The sequence below is a fragment of the Tursiops truncatus genome, chromosome 9, assembly GCF_011762595.2.
Source record: "Tursiops truncatus isolate mTurTru1 chromosome 9, mTurTru1.mat.Y, whole genome shotgun sequence".
Lineage (NCBI taxonomy): Eukaryota > Metazoa > Chordata > Mammalia > Artiodactyla > Delphinidae > Tursiops > Tursiops truncatus.
In genome coordinates, this window is record NC_047042.1 from 56,580,282 (window position 1) to 56,596,353 (window position 16,072).

Genomic DNA, 16,072 nt, shown 5'->3' on the forward strand with positions numbered 1-16,072 from the left:
GAGTGTGGGATAGATAGATGGATAGATAGATAGATAATGTTGATAGATCTTTCTACCTATATATGTTTAGTTTGGGGTTTTTCTATAGTTAGATATTCATATACCCATTTCTCTGATTAAATTATAGCATATTTGAGGACAAGGGCTATTCATCATCTCAGTATCCACTTTGTATCTTGCAGATAATGCAATATATTAGAAAATTAGAAAATATGTTAGAGCTGATTGTGAAATTTATGGATAGAAAAATGAAAAACTTAATCAACCAAAAGTTTTATCTATATGCTATTTGACCGAATTTTTGTCCTTTAATTACTCATTAGCTCAACATATTGATTTAGGCACCTAGTGCAATGTAAGTGAGGAAGGCACTGAGGCAAAGCACAGAGAAGGAATAAAGAGTGGTTAAGAGTTCAGTCTGTCTGGAGCATAAGGGGTCTAAGCGGCACAAATGTGCCTGGAAAGGTAAATGTGAGTCAGATCATGGAAGGGGTTTGGCACTGACCAAACTCGACAGTGGAGACCCATAAAGGTTATTGAGCAAGGGATGAATTTGACTATGCTGTGTTTTAGGAAGATCAATCTGCTGGCAGTGTGTAGAAGAGATTATTGGGTTGTTTGATGAGGGAGAGACACACACACAGGAAGTAGGCAGAGCACTTAGGAGCTCTCGTAACGTTGCAGGTAAGAAATCATCAAAGCCTGAGTGAGTAGAGAGCTGGCGATGGATGAGGTTTTAGAGGCAGAATCACTAGCAACTGAGTGAAGATGTTTTACTTTGCTCCAACCATATGCCTGTACATGTAATCATACTTGAAGGTACAAAGTTGCCCAGGGAGAGAGTGTAAAGAGAGAAAGAGCTTTCAAATCCAAATTTTTCATCACATAGGACCATTGAATAGCTTTGGATGTACATGGGCAACCTCACATAATTAAACACGTCAGCCTCACTTTAGTAACTCAGCACACATTTTTCAGGTGCCATTTATGCACACAAGACTGCATTAAACATCACTTCTGGCCTGCAGAGGTCCTGCTTGACCTGGCTTTTGCCTAGGTCCAATTCCATTCTAACCTCTCTCTGCATGGCTACCTTTGGCCCTCCTTTCTGGTTCCTGAACACCTCAGCATTCTCCAGCCTCAGGGCCTTGGCACTCGGTGTCCCCTGTGCCTAGAAGGTGCTTCATTTGGCTTTTTGCATTTATGTACCAGTTTTAGTCAAGAGGTTTCAGTTTAAATGTCACCTCTTCCTTGACCACAGAGTATAAAATAGTCGCTCTTTTCCCATCATCCACTTATCTTTGTAGCACTTACTATGATCTGTCCTTTTTACGCCTAAACTCCCAACAGCTAGAACAGAATCTAGCATGTCATAGGTTTTCAAAAAATATTTTTTTCAATCTATTAATTAGATGCATAATAATAAGAACATACAATGAGAAAATAAGAAAAGATAACGTAGACACCAAAAGCTCTACCATTAAAGAAATAAAGGGTAAATAGGAAAACAATCTGAAACAATCAGCAAGCATCAGGAAATGAAGAAATCTAAAACAGGGCCAAGATGCTTATTTATAAACATTACAACTATGTAACAACTAAAAATGGGAAAGGCCAAAGAAGGAGACAGTTTCCAAAAGAAAGGGGTGTCCAGTAAAACAAAATTTCCAGTAATGAATTTGAGAATAGAGATTGACGACTGGGAGAGGCTGGTGACTCTGAGGGAGCTGTTTTAGGTAAGGCATCAGGAGAGAAAATCAAATTGCCAGGGCTTAGGAGCGAGCTGGTGAAGAGACAATGGAGACAGAGACCAAAGAAAGCTCTCCCAAGAATTTTTATGCAAAAGAGAAAGAAGCAAAGTTAAGCTGTGGCTCCTTGAACTGTGATCAGGAATGTGGAAAGAGGCCCAGACGAGGAGGCAGGAGATTTGGGATCTGGTTCCAATGAGAGCTCCAAAATACCACTCTGCAAATGAATCTTCTTATCCGTCTATGAGAAAAATTTTCCACCCCATCTCAGCTCCTGTAATAGGGGACAAAGGGACTAACGGATAAGTAGGTATAAGGAGTTGTCATTTCTTCGTAAGGATTCTAAAGAAGTTCTAATAAAGAGCGACAAATCTATAGAAGAATGTTTTATTTGAAACAAAATCAAGGTCAAATTTCACTTGAGCTTAATTAAGTTGGACTGGATTTTTTCCCCCACTTTGGCTTTTCATTGCTCAGCTGCAGCACTTGCTGAGGCCAGATATGAAGAGTGCTTATATTTATCACTGACATTTTGTTGAACCTGTCCATTCTTATTAATCACTGCTTTAAACTAAGCAGCTTGAAGACTCTTAGGAAGCTAATATTCCCAGCTGACCTATCTGCAAAAATAGTGAAGCTTGATGCTCTCCTGCTGCAGACTGTCTCTATAGATGTATGTTCATGTAGGTAGACGCATGTGCTTGTGTGTGTGTGTGTGTGTGTGTGTGTGTGTGTGTGTGAGAGAGAGAGAGAGAGAGAGAGAGAGAGAGAGAGAGAGATTTGCAGGGGGGACCTAAAGAAGTAAATGACTTTCTGTGAAGCTACAACAAACTTTACCATATTCTATCTGATGAAAGCATAGAAGAATTAAAACAAAAGCGAGCTCTGATCTGTTTATACTCTACATGGGAGGCAAATCATATCGGCAGAATGAAGACTCCAGTTAAAAAGTCTGATACAAAGGTGATGAGAAGCTATGCCTTGAAAATAATTATTGAGATTTCTCGATGTTAAAAGGTAAAGTACTCACTTATGTATAGATACAAAACCTAGAGTGTGAATACCCGACCTTCTGGCACACTTTTAGGATTCTTCACCCAAGGTTCACAGAAAAATCTTAATAGCCCAGCTCCACTAGTGTGATTTTTCTCCTTGCTTTATAAATGTTAGCATTTTTTCTTTCTATCTTTTTTTTTTTGGTACGCGGGCCTCTCACTGTCGTGGCCTCTCCCGTTGCGGAGCACAGGCTCCAGACGCACAGGCTCAGCGGCCATGGCTCACGGGCCTAGCCGCTCCGCGGCATGTGGGATCTTCCCGGACCGGGGCACGAACCCGTGTCCCCTGCATCGGCAGGCGGACTCTCAACCACTGCGCCACAGGGAAGCCCTAAATGTTAGCATTTTAATATGACTAGAGTGGTTGACATTTGCTTACCTTCTGGTTCATAATTTTTAATACGTATTCTAATGGTTCCATAGGCAATGTAAACATAAATATGTGAGTCTGAAAATTTAGAATTTGGTGGTTAAATACTCCAAATCATCAATAATTTCTAGTGATTCTATTTGGTTCATTAAAAAAGAAATCTGGTCCTTTTTCCATAGGATCTTTTTCTCTTGTTAAAGCTTCTGTTCTTTCCTTTATCTTTTTAATCATTTAAACGTATTTATTTTATAGTCTTTTTTTCAAATTGTTCTCTCATCTCAAGTTCATTAGGGATTAATTTTCTCATTTATCTTATTCCTCACCATATCTCTCTAGATATGTTTCAAAGTACCATGCCACAAGTTTTTATCTGTACTATTTTCATTGTCTTTCAGAACTACATATTTTGTAATTTCCTTTGTGATTTCTTCTTTTAACTCATGAGCTATTCAGAAATTTATTTTTTAGCTCCAAACAGGAGCTTGGGTATTTTAAACTATCTTTTTAGTGCTGGGTTCTAACTAAATTTCATTGTAGTTAAGGAACATAGTCTGTATGATATAGATTCATTGAAATTTGTTGATATTTCAAGTATGAACTTATATACTATAGTCAATTTCCATGAATATTCTATGTGCACTGAAAAGAACATATATGTTTTTAGATAGATTAAATCAATTTTTAAAAATTTTTTGGTTCAAATCTTCCATATAGTTACTAATTTTTTGCCTCCTTGGTTTATCAGTTTCTAAAAGTGGTATGTGAAAATCTCCCACAGTGATTGAGGATTTGTCAAACTTGTCTTATAAGTTTTTTCTTTATAGGCTTCAAAGTTATACAGTTAGATGCACTTAAACGTTATCTTCTTTTACTATTATTATATACTGACATTCTGTAGTCCTATTATGGCTTTATGCCTTACATTCTACATTATCTGATGTTAACACTGCTATAGTAGCTTTCTTTGAATAGGGTTGTCTGGTATATCTATTTTCATTCCCTTACTCTGAAAATTTCTATGTGGTTTAGTTTCAGGACTATCTCCTCTAAGAATGCTGCTAGATTTTTTTTAAAAACTCCAATGTGATAATTTCTGTCTTTTAATAGATTATTTTAATCAAGTTACATTTACTGTAATTATTTTTATATTTGGGCTCTTTTAAAACTATATTTTCCCTTTGCTCCATTTCCTTTCTTCCTGTCTTCTTTTGGATTTAAAATTTTTTCTGTGATCATCTTTTATTTCCCTTCTGCTGCTTTGGGAACCCTAAGATTGCATTCCTACTTATTTAGTACTTACTCTGAAATTTTAACATGCATTTCCTAACAAAGACTACAATTACTCAGTATTTCTCTCCTCCTTCCTCCTGAATAAGACAACACTTGCACACTGGCACTACCCCACATCTCCATCTTGCCCCAGCTAATTTTTAAAATTATAAGCTAAATTTAGTGTTAACTCTTTTTAAAATAAAAAAAAAAAGCTTGGGCTTCCCTGGTGGCGCGGTGATTGAGAGTCCACCTGCCGATGCAGGGGACACGGGTTCGTGCCCTAGTCCGGGAAGATCCCACATGCCGCAGAGCGGCTGGGCCCATGAGCCATGGCTGCTGAGCCTGCGCGTCCGGAGCCTGTGCTCCGCAACGGGAGAGGCCACAACAGTGAGAGGCCCGTGTACCGAAAAAAAAAAAAGCTCATTGAAAAATAATCAATAATTAACATTACTGACATATTTTACCTATTTCTATGTTCACTATTGTTTCTTGGACTTTCCACTTTACCTCTGTGTTCACTTTTCTTTTGGCTAAAGTACATAGTGAGGAGCAGAACTGGGAGTCAAAGCAATGTGTGTTTGCCTCCAAAGTCCTTGCTCAACCACAACAATTTACTGGTTATGGATACAGAGAAAGGTATTCTGTGTGTATGGGTCAGGGAGAGGAGCCAGTAGATAAGAGACAGATGGAGAGGAAGAGGGGAAGTGGAGGATGCCTTGAGAGAAGGTGTCACGATAGTTTTGACACCGTCTGCCAGAAGACAGGATTCATATATCAGAAAAGCAAAAACAACTAACTCATGTCATGAGACACGAATAATATATATATATGTATATATACATATATATATGTATACGACATAAATAAACATGGGGAATTAAGGATGTAGTCATAAGTCAAGGGGCTTGGGCCAGAAAGGGAAGGTGTAGCTGCACCCATTTAAGGCCTGTGTAAGAATGCAGAGGGATTTCTAGCACCTAGGTACAATGCCTGCCACATAACAGGTGCTCAAGAATATTTGTGGAATGAAAGAAGTAAAAGCAAGGAAGAAAAGAAAGAATGGAAACGGAAAAGGGAAGGGAGGAAAATAACAGAATGAGAAAAGGAAGAAGGTAATAAGGAAGCAGGAAGAAAATGAAAGGAAAGAAATTAAAAGAAAAGGTAGAAGAAAGTAAATGAAAAGAAGGATCTCTTTTTTTATTAAGTATAAACATTGCATATTTGTAAATGGGCTAAAAAAAGACAAAAGATTTATATCAAACTGTTAACAATGCTTACTTAGAGTAGAAGGTGAATGACTTTCACTTATTAACTTTATGTCCATCAGCAATATTTAAGATTCTTCCAGTGAGCATCTATTGTTTGTTAGTAAAGATTTAAAAGTTAAGACTCAGAAACAGCAAAAGGGAAATGTGCAGAGAATAATAAAGAACCACCTGATGTGGCATGGTGTGACGTACCCTCAGGTGAGTGCATCTTCACTGATCCCCCCAGTAGGGCCCCTCAGGGACTCCCTGTTGACCTTCAGGAGCAGAGACCATTTTTCCTGCCATCTCAGGCCCATTAATCTCCTCAAAATCCAGGCCCCAAAAGGAAGAGAAACCCCATTATTGGATTTCCTCTCCTCTTAAAGCCACCTGTCAAATTCCAGGTGGCCTTGGAATTGCTTGGCCCTGCATTCTCCCAGGTGGTCTGACTCCCTTTAAGAAGATCCAATCCTTCGTCCATAGGTCTTTCACTTCAGCCTGAAATGAACAACCCTATCAGAATAGGATAAGCCAAGTGTCTATACAAGAAAGACACATATTTACAATATTAAAAAAAGACTCTCCCTTCACAGATCGCAGCTCATTAAAATAGAGAAAATGCTTCCCTCCTTTTTCTTCTTTTTAATCTTTTTTTTTTTTAATCTTTCATGGGTTTCTCATTTCTCTAAGACTCCTCAGTCCCTTGAAGTAAACAGTGACAGACAAGTCTAGCTGGTCCCTCATGACATAGAGCCATTCTATATTTTCCTAGCTTTACTTATATAAGAAAACCTATGTTTTGTCCATAAAAATAAACTCATACAAAGCATGGGTTATGGGTTTTTACAACTCAAGAGACACAGATAAAAAGGTGATAAACTCTGGGCAATGTCTAAAGGCTTTTTTGGTTGTCACCTTATAGGGGTGCTACAAGCATCTAGTGGTGTAGACCAGGGATGCTGCTAAACATTTTACAATGCACAAGTCAGCCCCTACACAAAGAATTTTCTGGCCCAGAATGTCAACAGTGCTGAGGTTGAGAAACCCTGCGCTAAACCATCCTAATCACTCTCTAAAGGAGGAATTTTATCAGCCTCGTTATAGAGGAGGAAACTGAGAGCTGTAATGTCCCACAACCCAAGTCATATCGCCAGCATCTGGATCGGATCTGTTTCACTCCCTTAAACCCATGTATCTGCTATATTATCTTGAAGATGGAAATGACCTCCTCATTTCATAAATAAGGAAATTGAGGCTCAGATGCCAAGTGTCTTGCTCTGTATCTCACTGCTACTGGTGATTCTTTGTCCCTTCACAGTTCAAGGTCTGTGATAATGACTAATCACAAATGACTTCACCTCAAACCATGAAGCTGCCAACAAACGTCTCTTTCTCTTGTCCGTTAACCATTACACCCCTAGTAATTAACTTCTTGTTTCTGCTCCTTTAACACTGTAATCTAGTGGTTTTATTGCTCACATCTAATTCACTAGCTTAATCAATCATTATTCTGCTCCTTCTGTATGCTAAGCACTGTAAAGGTGCGGGATATAATAGGTCAGAAGGCAAATGGAAGAGAACTGCAAGTTCAGGGGTTGGCAAACTATAGCTCAAAGAGTGCCTGTCTTTGTAAATAAAGTTTTATTGGAACACTCACACACAAAAGGTGATAAACCAAAAGCCATCTATTATACCTCTATAACAGAGTTTCTCAACCTCGGCACTGCTGACATTTTGGGTCAGATAATTCTTTGTAGTGGTGGCCGTCCTGTGCTTTGTAGGATGTTTAGCAGCGTCCCTGGCACCTACCCACTAGATGCCTGCAACACACACACACACACACACACACACACACACACACACACACACAACCAGTTGGGGCAACCAAAAATGCCTCCAGGAATTCAGTCATTAAATGTACCCTGGGGGCCAAAATCTCCCGTGGTTGAGAACCACAGAGGTAGCGCCAAGTTGCAAAAATAGGTTAGTTTATTTCTCTACAGTTAGAAATATATGTTTTGCACGCACACAGGTATTTCGGGTTTTAATATCTATTAAACCATCTCTTGTAATGAAGAGAATTTGTTTGCAATGCCAATGGCAAAGTAGAGAAAAGCAACATGACAAGCAAAATTATATCTCAAAGCTTCATGCTGTATTATGAAAGAGGCAACATTGAAGAACCCTAAAAAGATCACATTTATGTTCAGCAAAGATAAAACTACAATTAGATGTGTGCGGTGACTCTAATTTATGGATGTTTTCCTTATATTGTATAACTTCAGATAACCTTCTCAGCAGAGTTCAGAGCTGAAACCATCCAAAAAATGATAATCTAGTTATCTATCGTACCATATAACAGGATACCATATCACCACACTTTATAATTCAGTACCATAGTTTAAGGAAAAGGAATGCCAGCAGGCTGCCTAGACTAACAATATTAAAAGGCTGAATATGGGTGATTCTGTGAAAGTCAACTGGCATCTTTCCATTGCATTCCAAAGAAGGAATGTGAAAAAAAATTATTTGGTGAAATCAGGAATGATGTTAATACCAGAGACTCCAGGGTCTTCTATAATCTTGTTTAACTTGGTAATATGAGTGATAATTACTCAGCAAGAAAATAAAGCTAAAATGTATTTTGGGGGGGTTGTAACTATTTATTGATTAAGTTGGCTCTCATGTCATTTGCCGGAGATTGCTTCAAATTTAAGTACTCAAACACTGTTCTTTTTTATGGGTGTATATGTATATATATATATAATAGTTTCATGGAAAAAATTTATAGCTGCAATTTGCTTTATATGCCATTTTAGATGCAGATAGTTGGACTGAATAAATTTAAAATGTAATTGAATGACCAAAGAATAAAAACGTCCTTTTCTGGCTTGGAATAGTTCAATCTATCATTACAATATTTAAAAAAAAAAAAAAGAATGAATTAACACTTAAAAAAATAGGTTAATGGGATTAGAAATTTATTGTCCTATTTTATGCTACCTTCTCTCCTCCTGTCCACTTGCCAGAAGAATTTCAAATGCAATTCCCCTGAAATCTACAGATTTAATAGGCTGAACAGGCAGTTACCACTCTTGATACTAGGCCGATTTTATTGAGCCTACATCTTTAAAAATCTTTTTGTTGTGTTATTTCTGCAGAATTTCCTGACATTATAGAAAAAAATTACAGGTGACATGGTAACTAGAAGAGAAGAGCAAGCTGGGTTGGTTTCTGCAGCAATTTCCCAAGTATTGCTTTCCCCTTTCGAGATTCAAATTCAAACAAAAACCTTCTTCTGTATTTCTAATGAAAAAATGAGCAATAACTTCTGAAATTTGTGCTAAGCCAAATGAACTCATTACTGTGTTATGAAACAGTTTAACACACTTTGATCAAAATATTAGCTTTGCAAACATAAATATGCAATAGTAATATCACCGCGTAATCAAACATGACTGGCCTATGCTAATAGGTACTAAGACATAAAAGATGTCAAAGCATTAGGATATTTGAAGAAAAGCCAAATGTCTTTAATATTCCCCAGAAATGGCATTGTCTCAATTCTTCTCTACATATGTATAAATACCCTAAATGCAAAGAACCTTACAAATTTATTCCTATTCTTTTGTGAAGTTAGTTAAAATTTAATGAACAAGAAATTAAAGAGAAGCTGCTGTAATAGTTAGAATATTCTAACTGAAAAACAATGAAACTATTTACACTCCCATAAAATTATAAACATTTTTCAAGGGATATTTTATAATACAATTTTTAAACAATGTTTTCTTCTTATTATTCTTGAGACTTAAAACACTGCATGTTTATTTCGCATTTTAAAAATACATTTATTTGGACTTCCCTGGTGGCACAGTGGTTGAGAGTCCGCCTGCCGATGCAGGGGACACGAGTTAGTGCCCCGGTCCGGGAAGATCCCACATGCCGCGGAGCGGCTGGGCCCGTGAGCCATGGCCACTGAGCCTGCACGTCCGGAGCCTGTGCTCCTCAACGGGAGAGGCCACAGCAGTGAGAGGCCCGCGTACCGCAAAAACAAACAAACAAACAAACAAAAACATTTATTTGAGTAAGAGCTCTGCTTTCTCAGAAAAAGAACTTTGTGCTTTAAAGTAACATGTTGAATGCTTAGATTTTTCTTCAAACACATTTTATGCTTCATCTTTCAACTAAGAGGATTAATTTTCAACTACATGTAATGGACAGAAAATCGTGTTGAAATGATAGTATTAATTAATTCTGGGAGTTTAACCAGTAAGATTTCTGATACACACAGTTATTTGTACAGAACTGGAAAAATAACAACAGTTTATAAGTATGTTCACTGCTTTTCCACTGTTTTCACCTCCTCTCAAAATTATATTCATATTTCACAGAAGTGAAAGCAATTAGCTAAACTCTTCTCCTGAGAGACCATTTCTGAAAGAAAAAAAGTTGCTGTTCTAGTTTTAGATATTTAATCAAACAAAACCTCTAACTCTAAGAGCCAACTTCAGGGTTTTCACTAAAAAAAAAAATCCCCTCTCTAGTGGGTGGCTCAAACTCGACCACCCTGAACTGTGCAGACACTGAAGTGGCTCTCGGTTACACTGGGAAAGAAAGAAGAACTAGACATTCCACAGCTGCCTACACCAGCTTCCTTCCCAGGGGCACAGTTGCAGGCTCTATCAAACTCAATCACTTTGTACAGCAACTGGGATCCCAGGCAGGGGCAAGGAATACCAGAGCAGCTTAGATTTCTTCCAGTACCACAGAAAGAAGTAAGACTACTTCAAGAGTAACCAGTTATTTACAATGATTATGTGGCCCTAGGCCAAAAAAAGTGATGAAGAAGAACATCTGTAGTGAGAGAAAATAAAAGATGTTTCACATTTTTAAGATTTCAAGCTACTTACAGGCACTCTTCCTTAGATCTTTAGTATGAAAGTGCTATGAATATGTGCTCTTTATTTCTGACCAATTTTTTATTTGGGGGGACGGGGAGAGGATAAGCAAGTTGAAGAAACACAGAACTTAATTAACAGTCAATTCAGCAATTGTAATGTAACCATTCACTGCAGTGTTTTAAAGGAATGAAGTGTATATTGCAGTAATATCATATTTAAAGGTACTACACTCTTCCATTTTACATCAGTATACTTTCTCACAAGCTCTTCTGAACATAAAGACTAAAATAACTGTATTAGTGGTATGGTGTGACTAAAGACAAGCAGTCAGAGAATATTCTTCCCTACTTGAGGATAACCAAGGCTATGGCAGGTGTCATTTCCTTGAGATAAATCAGAAAGGAAGGAGCTACAAACATATAGTTCTATTAAAATATAGAAATATACAGATTACCATTCCCCACAAAATCATGCTTTTATAGTAATCATCTTCTGGTAGGGCAGTAAAAGACAATATATAGATGCATATTTTGAGTAATTTTTATAATATCTTAGATTTATAATCCCATTACAATCATTAATTCTTACTTGGTCAGAAAACCATTATTATAACTCCATATAATCACTTGCAGAATTTACCAGATATAATAATGAAAATTATAATGATGATGTGACAATTTATTGTGGGTGTGCTATGATTCAATGGTGAAAAACTGAAACCATTTCCTCTAAAATCAGGAACAAGACAAGGATGCCCACTCTCACCACTATTATTCAACATAGTTTTGGAAGTTTTGGCCAGAACAATCAAACAAGAAAAAGAAATAAAAGGAATCCAAATCGGAAAAGAAGAAGTAAAGCTGTCACTGTTTGCAGATGACATGATACTATACATAGAGAATCCTAAAGATGCGACCAGAAAACTACTAGAGCTAATCAATGAATGTGGTAAAGTAACAGGATACAAAATTAATGCACACAAATCTCTTGCATTCCTATACACTAATGATGAAAAATCTGAAAGAGAAATTAAGGAAACACTCCCATTTACCACTGCAACAAAAAGAATAAAATACCTAGGAATAAATCTACCTAAGGAGACAAAAGACCTGTATGCAGAAAACTATAAGACACTGATGAAAGAAATTAAAGATGATACAAACAGATGGAGAGATATACCATGTTCTTGGATTGGAAGAATCAACACTGTGAAAATGACTATACTATCCAAAGCAATCTACAGATGCAGCGCAATCCTTATCAAACTACCAATGGCATTTTTCACAGAACTAGAACAAAAAAATTTCACAATTTGTATGGAAACACAAAAGACCCCGAATAGCCAAAGCAATCTTGAGAAAGAAAAATGAAGCTGGAGGAATCAGGCTCCCTGACTTCAGACTATACTACAAAGCTACAGTAATCAAGACAGTATGGTACTGGTACAAAAACAGAAATATAGGTCAATGGAACAGGATAGAAAGTCCAGAGATAAACCCATGCACATACAGTCAACTTATCTTTGATAAACGAGGCAAGAATATACAGTGGAGAAAAGACAGCCTCTTCAATAAGTGGTGCTGGGAAAACTGGACAGCTACATGTAAAAGAATGAAATTAGAACACTCCCTAACACCATACACAAAAATAAACTCAAAATGGATTAAAGACCTAAATGTAAGGCCAGACACTCTTAAAACTCTTAGAGGAAAACACAGGAAGAACACTCTTTGACATAAATCACAGCAAGGTCCTTTTTGACCCACCCCCTAGAGAAATGGAAATAAAAACAAAAATAAACAAATGGGACCTAATGAAACATCAAAGCTTTTGCACAGCAAAGGAGACCATAAACGACACAAAAAGACAACCCTCAGAATGGGAGAAAATATTTGCAAACAAAGCAACTGACAAAGGATTAATCTCCAAAATATACAAGCAGCTCATGAAGCTCAATATCAAAAAAACAAACAACCCAATCCAAAAATGCGCAGAAGATTTAAATAGACATTTCTCCAAAGAAGATATACAGATTGCCAACAAACACATGAAAGGATGCTCAACATCACTAATCGTTAGAGAAATGCAAATCAAAAGTACAATAAGGTATCACCTCACACTAGTCAGAATGGCCATCATCAAAAAATCTACAAACAATAAATGCTGGACGGGGTATGGAGAAAAGGGAACCCTCTTGCACTGTTGGTGGGAATGTAAATTGATACAGCCACTATGGAGAACAGTATGGAGGTTCCTTAAAAAACTACAAATAGGACTACCATACAACCCAGCAATCCCACTACTGGGCAGATACCCTGAGAAAACCATCATTCAAAAAGAGTCATGTACCACAATGTTCATTGAAGCACTATTTACAATAGCCAGGACATGGAAGCAACCTAAGTGCCCAAAGACAGATGAATGGATAAAGAAGATGTGGCACACATATACAATAGAATACTACTCAGCCATAAAAAGAAATGAAATTAAGTTATTTGTAGTGAGGTGGAAGAACCTAGAGTCTGCCATACAGAGTGAAGTAAGTCAGAAGGAGAAAAACAAATACCGTATGCTAACACATATATATGGAATCTAACAAAAAAAGGTTCTGATGAACATAGGGACAGGACAGGAATAAAGACATAGATGTACAGAATGGACTTGAGGACACGGGGAGGGGGAAGGGTAAGCTGGGACGAAGTGAGAGAGTGGCATGGACATATATATACACTACCAAATGTAAAATAGATAGCTAGTGGGAAGCAGCCGCATAGCACAGGGAGATCAGCTTGGTGCTTTGTGACCACCTAGAGGGGTGGGATTAGGAGGGTGGGAGGGAGATGCAAAAGGGAGGAGATATGGGGATATATGTATATGTATAGCTGATTCACTTTGTTATAAAGCAGAAACTAACACACATTGTAAAGCAATTATACTCCAATAAAGATGTTAAAAAAAAGAATATGTAGATGCATATTTTGAGTAATTTTTTTAATATCTTGGATTTATAATCCCATTACAATCATTAATTCTTACTTGGTCAGAAAGCCATTATTATAACTCCATATAAGCATGTGCAGAGCTTACCAGATATAATAATGAAAATAATAATGATGTGACAATTTAGTGTGGGTGTGCTATGACTCAAGCACTGTGCTGAGGGCTGCAGATCCATGATGTCATCTACTACCACCCCCCTTATGAAATTATCATTATTTTATAGATGACAAAATTGACTTTTAAGGTCACTGAGCTAGTAAATGGTATAGTCAGAATTTAAACTTTTTGACTCTAAAGTCCATGTGCTAGTTACTATGCTCTGCTTACTACACTGAACATCACATTTGTATGTTAATTTTGAACACTTCAGGTATTGTTAAATCATTTGTAAAGGTTTATACTGTTGTTAAATTGTTCTATTCAAAGAAAAATAGCCTTTCTATATGAGATGTCAGTTAAATCACACATATTACTTATAATCCCTTTTCTTTCTCTAATGGCTGATTTTTTTAATAACCAGAAAAAGGCTCATTTCAACCTAGAGTAGTAGTAACGTAATAATTCCCTAAATGTTCCTTCTGTTTTAGGTTGACCCTCAAAATTACAAGCCAAAGAGCTAATAAATTTATGTTACATAACAGATACTGAGGCATATAAACACTAAACCATGCCTGAAAATGTAGAATGATAAAATATCAAGTACGAAAACTTCAAGCCTCAAAAGGCCTTTGTTTATAGTTCAACGATATTCCTCCAAGACAATGCAATACACTACAGAAGGAGGAATATATGAGGCAGAAGTTGTTGACATATGGGGTGTGCATAGAACTTCTGGTTAATGGAAGTTCCAAGATGTATAAATAAAAAATGATGTGTGAGTTGCTGGAAAAAACTGTAAGGCAAGTCAATTTTTTAATTAAAAAATTATGTAGCATAAACAATGTTAATGAGCCAAAAGTCCCATGAGATTAGGACTGTATCTGCTTCATTTTAACATTCCATTCACTTTTCATGAAAGTATATCCACTCACTTGAAATACCTCAAGCAGAGTCCTTTTCGTAAAACAGTTTTGAAGATTTTCTTTGTCCTTGTTTTTAATAGCTCACCAGTTTCTTCTCTTGATGATATATGACATTAAAAAAAAATCCCTAAAATCCTTAAGTGAATCACCATAAATAAATACCTGGAAGTTCTTCATAAATTTCATCATCAATTGGCTGGCTGCTTGCTGGTGAACTGCTGATTGGTAGAGGATGATCAACATCATCATATAAGTCTCCTCTTTCATCCTCATCCTCAGGAATAACATCAGACCCCATATCTACAAAACATGTTTCAGGAGGCAGAATTTTCAAGAGTGCAAAAGAGGTTTTCAAAACCCTATTACCTAAATTAATGCAGCCCTACAAAGTCACAATATTGTTATATGCTATATCCTTAACTTAAACATTTACAAAAATTGATTGTGGTGTAAATATGTGAATTTCAAAGTTGCCATATGGTACTTGCAGAAAAGATGCTTTTATTAATCTGAAGCAAATGGTATGTATTAATACCAGTCATGTTCTTTTAGTCATTTCTCACAGAAGTCAATAAGTTTCTTTGTATGAAACTCTAACTTATTCAGTTATTCAGTACTTAAAGACTGTAATAACTTGTTCAATTGATTGCTCTTACCTTGTAAAACAAATTTCAGCTGCTGTACCCATTCTTCGGCATCTTTGGGAGAAGCTGCCGTGAACTAAAAGAAACAAACGATAGCAATAAAAATCACCACCGTAATGAAAGGTATATGTTGCATTCTTTCCATTTCTTTAAGACCATTAGTAATTCTCTTCATGTCTAGTACTACTTTCCTTGCAAGGATGCTTCTTATAATGTATAGCTAATTTTGACAAATTTACGTAATTGAAGCAGAGGATGATGGATTTGAAACTGTGATCAGCAGCTGGCAGCTGTGCAGGAAAAAAAGCTGCTTCTCTTCATCAATGTCAAAGACAGAACTGATGAACAAAATTTGCCCTTGACAATTAGAAGACACCCATGAATTTCTTTAGACTGCTGGGTACAGCTTTCTTAAAAATGTTCTTGTCCGATTCCAACACACTACCTGACAACTTAATTAACTGGCTTTCAACTGCAACCTCAGATATTTGAAACTTATTAAACACGCATTCCATATTGATGCTGGCTGATAGCTCTTGAATTGCAGAGCTGATGTGTGCCTTTGCCTTCCTTTTCTCCCACAAGCCTAAGCAATACAATATGCATGAACATTCTGATATTTTTCTTTCGATAATTTTATTCTTTCTGCCATGTAATCCTTTTAAGAAATCACACAGTTCCATTAAAATAGACATAAAAAACGCAACATGTGAAGTAATTGATAAATTACATATCTCCTGTTCTCTCAAGAAGATATCACTTGAACTAATCTGGAATTTTTGAAAAACTTGATTTGCCCTTATACAAATGTTT

The 16,072-nt window shown here is 36.8% G+C and overlaps 1 protein-coding gene across 1 annotated transcript in view; it reads right to left on the bottom strand.

The window, feature by feature from the left end:
- The window catches only part of SKAP2 (src kinase associated phosphoprotein 2), a 156,064-nt gene that overhangs the window by 41,862 nt on the left and 98,130 nt on the right, over window positions 1–16,072 (bottom strand). Inside the window, exons 8-9 of the mRNA XM_019926478.2 lie at window positions 15,272–15,335; window positions 14,778–14,915 (exon numbers count right to left, since the gene is read on the bottom strand). Of these exons, the coding sequence (XP_019782037.1) occupies window positions 14,778–14,915; window positions 15,272–15,335 (202 nt within the window). The remainder of the gene's footprint in view (window positions 1–14,777; window positions 14,916–15,271; window positions 15,336–16,072) is intronic.